Source organism: Tetranychus urticae, chromosome 3, assembly GCF_039701765.1.
Source record: "Tetranychus urticae isolate SD_2017Ah chromosome 3, NJAU_TeUrti_SD_1.0, whole genome shotgun sequence".
NCBI lineage: Eukaryota > Metazoa > Arthropoda > Arachnida > Trombidiformes > Tetranychidae > Tetranychus > Tetranychus urticae.
The window spans coordinates 12,537,388-12,546,409 of record NC_142960.1 but is presented as its reverse complement, the minus strand read 5'-3'; the positions used below and the strand labels follow the sequence as shown (position 1 = coordinate 12,546,409).

Below are 9,022 nucleotides of genomic sequence, written 5' to 3'. Positions count from 1 at the left end.
ACATGAAACTTTTTTAGACTTTTCAACATTTTTTATTAGATTCAGTTGAATGGTTTAATGAATATCATGGATTGGAGGAAGTAAGATATGAAATAGAAGGATTTTCCTTCTGTCAAACCTTCTTCATCATTGCTAAGGCTAAAAATAATAGCAATGTATACAATTAATGTATAATTGAGTGTCAGCAACATTTCATCTTAATTGACTTTGATAAATCCAAATCAATAACATAGTAATTTCAATATTATTTTTCAAAATTATGACAAAAGCGTGATGTTAGTCAAGATTCAAGTGCGATGGTTGAAATGAAATATCTATTAATCCTCCAATATACCTGATATCAAAAAATACACGACTTTGAATGATATTGAAGGTTGTCATTGCCATTATTTATTGAAATGAATCTTTGGTCAATTGAACTATTTATAAGCTATTATTTGAAAGGCCAAATTCATGTTAAATTGCATATAAGAAAGAAAGAGTAAAATTTTAATGATGAATGGGAAATGCTTTTATTCCCTGTGACTAGAGAGGTTAAAACAATTGATTAGCTGTCTTTTAACGCTAAACTGTTGTACTAGTCCATTTTTAGACTCAATTCATGTTACTGGTTATTGATAGTGATCATCATCTTCAACAATCTTTAAATTCTTGTTCCAAGTAAAACTCAATGATTAAAGCCTCAGGTTAAATCAGCTGAACCAGTCTTCTTCCCGCTTCATCTTGAGCTATCTTCATTTTTTGATAAATGCTTTTTTTAAAAATATAAGACCGGTTAACTAATGGTCAATGATCTTAATCATCTTTCCAGTCTCCCGTTTTTTCCCTGACTATCGACCAATATTAACATCATCCAAATCATCATCATTTTCATCATCGAGTTATCATCAAGTATCCACCAAAACAATCAACATAATCTTCCTCTATTTTTTTACATCTGACAAACAGTCAACAACCACAACGCGCATCTTACCTTTGATTATGTTGGAGTGATCTCTTTGGTTTACTAGTTCAAATTCTTACTTTCAATTAACTCGGATTGTTGTTGATTTGGCCACAATTAAATTAATCAAGGTAAGTTAAACCATAATTGTTGAAAGACTGGGAATTTGTACATTTAGAATCAACTCCATCTCGTGACTTATTTTTATGTTGCTCTCATCTGTTTACCTCTCGTTTTCTGGTGTAATTTTGGTTCATCCTCGTTCCTCTTTAAGAGTTAATCAATTCTAGTCAATTAATTTTAATTCTGTGATTATTTTAGTGCTTAAATCTCTTCCTACTTACTCTAGTACGTAAATTGACGTTCAGATATAAATCAATTTTATTGAGGAAAAGTTACACAAATTGTTAAATGTCTCTTGTTTACATCTTAACTGATATCTCGGCATAACACTTGAACCAAAGAAAAAATATATTACTTTACGATGAATTTTAAAATGGAAGAAATCAATCAATATTGCTTTTACGATCATCTATATCGTGAAATAAGAATACTCAAGGTTAATCTTTGTGAGTTTCACTTGGTGGCAGTTTACTTTTTCCTGAAATGATTTTGAAAACGGTTTATTTAAAGATGGACAAATTGTTACTCAAGAGTCACTTAATACTTAAGTGAACATCAAGCAGATTGTGTACCAATTATAACTTGATTGTTGGGTTTGCAACTCTTTTTGTTCAACGATAATTACTGAATTAAACTGTGTCAAAATTATCAATAATAGCGACAAGTGAACATTGAAACCTACTTAGACTGATTTATTGATTTCTTACATTGGGTATTTATTGACTTGATCTTTCGTTTATTCTTTGGTTTGCTTCCTTTGTATTTGAATCTTTTCAATATTTTGTGCTTAATAATGTTCATTTTTTATTTCTCTTTTAGATGCTCAAGACTCATCATTTAAAACGCTTACTTTTGGGAATCAGGAAAATGTCTTTTCCAGTAGAGATGAAACCAATTACTTCAATCGCTTCTCAGCCGATCGCAACTGATCAAGAGGAAGCCTTAATGAATGAAATTTGTATCACTGTTAACGAAGATGATATGGCCATTGGATCAAGAACTAAAAGAGATTGTCATTTAATGGATAATATCGATAAGGGACTGCTTCACAGAGCTTTCAGTGTCTTATTGTTTAATAAAAAAGGCGAATTCCTGCTGACCCAAAGAGCTTCCAGCAAAGTGACATTTCCAAATTATTATACCAATGCTTGTTGCAGCCATCCGTTATTTACTCCGCTAGAAAAAGAGGAAAAAGATGGTCTTGGTGTTAGGCGTGCAGCTCAACGAAAATTGTTTCAAGAACTTGGAATAGAGCCTAACACTATTACTCTCGAAGACATTAAATACATTACTCGGATACTTTACAAATCACCTTCCAGTGGTCTTTGGGGTGAACATGAGCTTGATTACATTTTAATTGTCCACAAAGATGTCGAATTGAAACCTAATCCAAATGAAGTTCGACATGCAGTTTTTCTTGGTAAAGATGACTTACGCCCTTTTCTCGGTAAGTGATAAATTAAAACTCATTTCTTTACAATGTATTGATATCTGTATATGCAGCATCTAATGTCTGGTTTTATCATCTAATCTTTTTAGAGGAAAAAAAGAAAGAAGGATGGCCAATCTCACCTTGGTTCCAGCTAATACACGACCGTTTCTTGTACAACTATTGGGATAATTTGAATAATTTGGAAAAATTTAAGGATCACAAAACAATTCATAAATTTGTCTGATTTTATTTGTTTTTTAGTACAACTACAAATTTCATTACATTGTATGTCACATATAAACTATTGTTATTACCTTTTTCCCCATGAAAAGGTCAATGTTTTGTTTATCCGTTTGATAAAAAGCTACTTGTTGATTATATTAAAATTTACCAAAAAACAATCTAGTTTCAAATTATAGTTACATGTCTCGGAACTCTTATCTAAATTTAAAAAGCCAAGATTGAAAAAAAACGAAAAACCCGTTCGACAAGCAACATGAGTTAAATGAATGGGCTCTAGTTATGAATCACAACTTATGGCTCTAATCTTAAAGACAAAAAATTATTCACTTTAATTCTGTTCAATACTCAAAATTGGTTGATTACAATTAGCTCAGTTGTATTTTTAATCATCTGGTGGATCCAGTCTCTACTGGGGATTGAAAGAGACTATAGCTTTTACAAGCATCATATAATCAATTTATTCAATTTGTATTGAATAAATGATCGATGGTTGCCTAGCAAAGCATAAAAAACAAAACTTCGAAACTCAACAATTCAAATTTACATCAATTTTTTGGTTATTAGTGTTATGTTTAAATAGTGAAGTGAATAAATAAAATAAATAATGTTATAAGTTAAATCAGTTACTTGAATGGATTGAGCTTTTCATCATTCAATTGTCCAAGTGAATCAAGCCGATCTCTTGAAATCGTACCTATGAAATACTGAGCTCTTAAAACTGAAATTACAATGTATTCATTGAAAATTGAATTTTTAGCAAAATACAAAAATGAAAATGTATAAACATAATTTTAACTAAATATTTTAATAAATAACAATCAACGATGAAGGTAAGTTAGTCATTCCATGTGTTTAATCTTTCTCTTAATGGTTTGTAATACAGATCGAAATAGAGATTTTATTTGAAATATAATAATTTGTATTTATATAATAGAGAGTATTCACAATACCAGAAAGGACACATGGATCAGGTCCAGTATTCATCATTTGGCAGCCAACCAAAGCCAGTCATCTGGTTACAATGGGCTATGATAACACTGTTATCATTCATGATCGACACGGTGATAAAGTAGATACAATTAACCTTCCAGGGTAAATTTTACATCAATTTTCTTTATCGCGTAAATTCATCAGCAAATGATTCTTATTTCAGTCAGTGCACCGGTCTTTCATGGGATGTTGAAGGAAATATATTAGGAGCAATTAGTGACAAATCACCGTTAATATTTCTTTGGGATTCCAGTTTACATAAAATGTCTAGAGTTGATACTGGAGTTCGAGATGTTTTAACAATGCTAGTTTGGTCAAAAAAAGATCATTTACTAGCAGTTGGAACCAGTAAAGGAAATGTACTAATTTACAATCATTCAAGCTCAAGGAAAGTACCAGTTCTTGGTAAACACGCAAAACGCATAACAACAGGTTAGTATAGCAAGTTAAATCCATGAGTTGACCGATCAGATTGAATCAAATAATTTATATTTCCAATCAGGTGACTGGAGTGACACGAATCTTTTAGCATTGACTGGAGACGACCATATGCTAACAATTAGCAATTCTGAAGGCGACACTTTATTCCAGTTTCAATTGAAAGGTGAACCTTCTTTCTTGACTTTTGCCACAATCCAGCCGCGAGATTCACTCCATCCATCAACTGGTAACAATTGCGTTAGCCTTATATTAAACAAAAAGAATCTTTTTCTTTTACGATTGACTGACATGGAAAATCCTTATGTGATGAGTTTTCAAGATAAATATGGATCAATCAAATCATATCAATGGTTCGGCGAGGGTTACATTGTTATTGGCTTTTCCTCCGGTCTTCTGGTTATGGTTTCAACCCATCCGTCTGAAATGGGACAAGAAATATCAACAGTCCGAGCTCATCAGGATTTCCTTACAGGAATTGCTCTTTGTACAAAGACCAAAAAAGTTGCCACTTTCAGTGAAAATGTGTAAGTGATGCAAAGATAATTATGATTAAGATTGATATTAGCTGGTTGAAAGACATTAATCAGGTTATATTAGTTTCAAATTACCAAATCAGTTTTATATTCTAAAGTTACCTGCTTTTAACTAAATGCATCTTTACTCCTTGAATTTTCAGGGTAAAATTTTTTGACCTCAATCAGCTGGATGATACAAAATCAGTATTGATTGTGGAAGACGAAAAATCAGTGGAATGGTTAGAATGGACTGATGATGGACAGTTGCTTGCAATGACAACATCTTCTGGGGCTGTTCATGTATATTTAACGAAATTAACAATTCTTGGTTCAACTTTTGGATCTCGAGCTGCTTATTTGTCTTCTTTACTTGAAGTAACAGTCGTCAATGTATTGAATGACAATGATGATGATAATGGCTATGATGAAGAGTCAACAATAACCTTTAGGATCGACATAGAACCAACTTTAATTGCTGTTGGGCCATTTCATGTTGTAGTTTCTATTAACAATCGAGCTTGGTTTTATGGTCTAACCGGTTCAGACTCTAATTTGCTTTTGAAAGAGAAGGAATATTCATCAATAGTCAAATCAATCGTCCTTAATGGTGATTATGCTGCTGCATTATTCACAAATGGTAAACTTCATCTTCACTTGATTGAAAGCGAAACAGCCGCAGGAGCAAGTTATGATCAACGAGAAGCCAAAATATTTAATGATGGTAAGTAAATTGTTGAAGTCAAATAATCACCTATTCAGGACTAGTAATCGAACGTTTTTTTTGCAAAATTTCAGGTTCAACTCCTGACGCTGGCAAAATAAGTTCAATATCATTAACAAACGATTTTTTAATCTATTCAACGGAATCTGGTTTTGTTGAGTTTTTCTCCCTCGAAGATTGGTCCATGGTTAATGTTTATCGCCATCAAATCGGTATAAATCTAATTTCCCCAGACATCACTGGATTAAGATTAATTTTGGTTGATTCAAGGAGCCGAGTTTATGTTTATAATGCAGTAACTGATGAAGCATTCATTCTTGAACAACCAGAAGATTTTCCAACCTCAATAAGATCAATTCTTTGGGAATCATATCATCCAAGTAAACACGTATTTAGTCTAACTGATGAACGTAACCTATGGGTTTACGCTTACGTTTGCGATTCCTTGGAAGGACAGTTCATTGAATACATTGAGAGGATGAAATTTCCAGTAGGCCAATATCCGTTGCTTCTTCATAACGGAGTTATCCTCTGTCAAACTGAGAGTGGTAAAACCTCAAATTTTATCCTCACAAGCTACAATTGGGTAAGTTCAATGAAAGATGTTAAGGGTTCCGTCAAAGAGATTGATATATTGTCAACCACGTTAAAACTTCGGCGTTACTCTGACGCATGGAACATATGCAATTCACTGAATGATACCACTTTATGGAAAACGTTTGGTCAACAAGCTCTTAAAGATTTAAACATTGATTTGGCTAGACGAATATATCGAACCATTGGTGATTCTGGAATGGTGCATTCACTAGAGAAACTAAACTATGTCGAAGAACGGAACTTGATTGCCGGCTTTGTGTCACTATTTTTAAATCAATTTGATGTGGCACAAAAATTTTTCCTTGCCTCTTCGAAACCAAGAGAAGCTTTGGAGATGAGGCAAAACCTTCAAGATTGGGATTCAGCATTGGCTTTAGCAAACAGACTAGCTCCTGATTCAGTGCCAATCATTTCACGAGAATATGCATCACAATTAGAGTTCCAAGGTGATTATCAATCTGCACTTGAACATTATGATAAAGCACTAATAGAGGAAGAAAACGATGATTTAAATACAAATAAACACAATCAAGTAAGTTTGATTAATTAATTGAAATCAAAGACAGCTGCATTGATATTTAGCGGGATATTTAAGAAAAGGTCATGTGACTATTTAACATGTGTTTGTTGCGTAAATTTAATCAATTTAACCGCCTTTTTCTGACCAGCAATTCTTGTTCAAAATTAATCACCAAATTTGATTTTTTCCTGAATAATGTAACTTAATTCATGTTTATTTTACTTTACATTAGATTTGCAAGGCTGGAATCGCTCGATCGTCTCTTAAATGTGGAAATATTAAAAAAGGAGGTTAGTCTTTTTCGCAGCTTGCTTTGCTCTTTTCTAATCTTTTTTTCATTTCAGTTGAAGCTGCCTTGGAATTAAAAGATGATCATGAATTGCAGATTGAATGTGGTGCAATACTGGAATCTTTGAAATTATATTCAGATGCTGCATTGCTCTATGAACAGGGTCACGACGCAGAAAAAGCGTCCAAGCTTTACCTCTCTGTTCGGAATACAAGAAAAGTTGGTCAGCTGATTGATAAATTTTCAATTACAAATGCCGATATTTTAAGCCAATATGGACGACTGAAAGAATCTGAAGGCGACTATAAAGAAGCTGTCAAAGCTTATTTAGCTTCAGGAAAGACCATTGAAAGTGTTCGTCTACTTTTAGATAAGCTCAATAACCCAGGTGAAGCTGTTCGTTTGGTCAAGGAATCTGGAAATCTGGAAGGAGCTAAAATGATTGCTAGATTTTTTCAAAAAATTAACGACATTGAATCAGCAATTGAATTTCTTATCCTGTCCAAGTGCAACGACGAGGCTTTCCAATTGGCTACTTCAACTGGAAATGTTGACATTTTTGCCAATTTCTTGCTAGATTTAACGGAACAGCAAAAATCAAGAGACAATGGTTTTTCCGGAAACGCGATCGATCCAAAGTTAACGGAGGATTTTAAAAGCTTAGCAATTTATTATGAACAGACAAAGAATCCATTGATGTCAGGAAAGTTCTATTGCCTGTCAGGTAATTGTCGTAAAGGAGTTAAACTGTTATTACAATCTGCGACCATTACTGGTGATGTTGGTGAAGTGATAAAGACTGCAATTGACTTTGTTTCAATCAATCGAGATGATCAAGCAATTAGGGATCTTATTAATTATCTAATGGGTGAACCTGATGGGGAACCTAAAGATTTTAAATACTTGTTTCGGCTTTACATGTCTTTAGGACAGTTTAAAGAAGCAGCTCGAACTGCTGTTGTAATTGCCAAGGAAGAACAATCAGCTGGTAACTATCGAAATGCTCACGATCTTTTGTTTGGAATGTGTCAAGAGCTGAGAAAACAGAAAATAAAAATTCCTATGGAAATGGATTCAAGCTTAATGCTTATTCACAGTTATCTTTTAGCAAAGGTTAGTAAACATATTAACCATTAAGCATGTTAACCTTACCTAATCAATTACAAACTTGGCTTTGAACGTATTAAGAGATTAAATTAATTTTTGTTTCATTCTTTAATGTTTCAGGCTTGGATTAAAATAGGAGATGACCTGCGAAGTGCTCAACTTTTGATTAGAGTGGCAAATAATATAAGCAAATTTTCTACTCGTAAGTTTACAATCAATACAATGAGATTTTAGTTAACTAATAATGCTCTTTGACTGTCACATTTAGGAGATATTGTAGCAATATTGACAATAACAGTCATTGAATGTCAAAAGATTGGATTTAAAAAACAAGCGTTACAGTATGCAAGTATGCTTATGAAGCCAGAATATCGTGAATTGATTAAGCCAAAGGAGGTTAAACGAAAAATTGAAACGCTGGTTCGTAAATCAGCATCAACTCGACGAGAAGCTGATGATATTGGAGATTTAGTAACTGGTAAACAAACCGACTGTCCATATTGCAATGTTAAACTTCTAGAAACTGAACTCATATGTTTCGATTGTCGCAACAACATACCCTTTTGTATTGCTACTGGTCATCACATCATTAAAGGAGATCTAACTGTTTGCCCATCATGCACATTTCCAGCAATCAAGTCCTATTTCAAAAAGTAATTGAATCCCAAATTTAACAGAACAAATTGATAAATCTGATTATTTTCTTACAGATATCTAGATAAAAATCCAGTTTGTCCAATGTGTGGATCCAATATTGAAATAAATGAGCTGGAAAGTATAGAAGATATCAACAAATTGCTGAATCAAGAGTGAATCGTTGAAACAATTTGCTTCAATCTTTTGGAAAAGCATTTGTAAAGTCATGAATTGACTAAAATCTCATGTAAATTGTACAATTCAAGTAACAATATTAAAAAGGCATAGCTTTACAGAAATTTTATTTCTAGTGTTTTCATATGATATTTGACATCAGATGTAAGAATCTATTTAATTAGTTTTCTTCCATCACTTTTGAAGGAAGGTTTCTTTTGAATTTAGAAGTGATCTGACAAAGAGAAGAGTTCAAGTTAATTATACACTTTGTTATAGCAAACTCCTCAA

At 32.9% G+C, this 9,022-nt stretch overlaps 2 protein-coding genes across 6 annotated transcripts; both read left to right on the top strand.

Moving 5' to 3' along the window:
* The first annotated feature begins 165 nt into the window (after positions 1 to 165).
* Idi (Isopentenyl-diphosphate delta isomerase) lies at positions 166 to 2,899 on the top strand. 4 transcript variants are annotated; one of them, XM_015926376.3, is made up of 3 exons: positions 166 to 1,074; positions 1,886 to 2,513; positions 2,606 to 2,899. In XM_015926376.3, the coding sequence occupies exons 2-3, from the start codon at positions 1,886 to 1,888 to the stop codon at positions 2,740 to 2,742; spliced, it is 765 nt and encodes a 254-aa protein (XP_015781862.1). In that variant the 5' UTR covers positions 166 to 1,074; the 3' UTR covers positions 2,743 to 2,899. The 4 variants fall into 4 exon arrangements, with proteins under 4 accessions (XP_015781862.1, XP_015781861.1, XP_015781863.1 ...); XM_015926375.2 differs by lacking the exon at positions 166 to 1,074 and adding an exon at positions 1,172 to 1,291; XM_015926377.3 differs by lacking the exon at positions 166 to 1,074 and adding an exon at positions 1,172 to 1,356.
* Positions 2,900 to 3,435: 536 nt separating this feature from the next.
* On the top strand, positions 3,436 to 8,861 carry Oseg6 (intraflagellar transport protein Oseg6). 2 transcript variants are annotated; one of them, XR_016199700.1, is made up of 11 exons: positions 3,436 to 3,571; positions 3,676 to 3,833; positions 3,895 to 4,163; positions 4,234 to 4,696; positions 4,849 to 5,408; positions 5,483 to 6,537; positions 6,758 to 6,815; positions 6,870 to 7,802; positions 8,042 to 8,123; positions 8,190 to 8,574; positions 8,632 to 8,861. XR_016199700.1 is itself a non-coding variant. In XM_015926690.3 (11 exons), the coding sequence occupies exons 1-11, from the start codon at positions 3,566 to 3,568 to the stop codon at positions 8,732 to 8,734; spliced, it is 4,197 nt and encodes a 1,398-aa protein (XP_015782176.2). In that variant the 5' UTR covers positions 3,448 to 3,565; the 3' UTR covers positions 8,735 to 8,861. The 2 variants fall into 2 exon arrangements, 1 of the variants encoding a protein (XP_015782176.2); XM_015926690.3 differs by having other exon boundaries at positions 3,448 to 3,571; positions 6,870 to 7,927.
* The last annotated feature ends 161 nt before the right edge of the window (positions 8,862 to 9,022 follow it).

Coding starts and splice junctions, on each gene's coding strand:
- Idi (XM_015926376.3), top strand. CDS start 1,886: ATGCTCAAGACTCATCATTTAAAACGCTTACTTTTGGGAATCAGGAAA. Junction 2,514..2,605: donor TGACTTACGCCCTTTTCTCG/GTAAGTGATAAA, acceptor TAATCTTTTTAG/AGGAAAAAAAGAAAGAAGGA.
- Oseg6 (XM_015926690.3), top strand. Junction 3,834..3,894: donor GATACAATTAACCTTCCAGG/GTAAATTTTACA, acceptor TTCTTATTTCAG/TCAGTGCACCGGTCTTTCAT. Junction 8,124..8,189: donor TATAAGCAAATTTTCTACTC/GTAAGTTTACAA, acceptor TGTCACATTTAG/GAGATATTGTAGCAATATTG.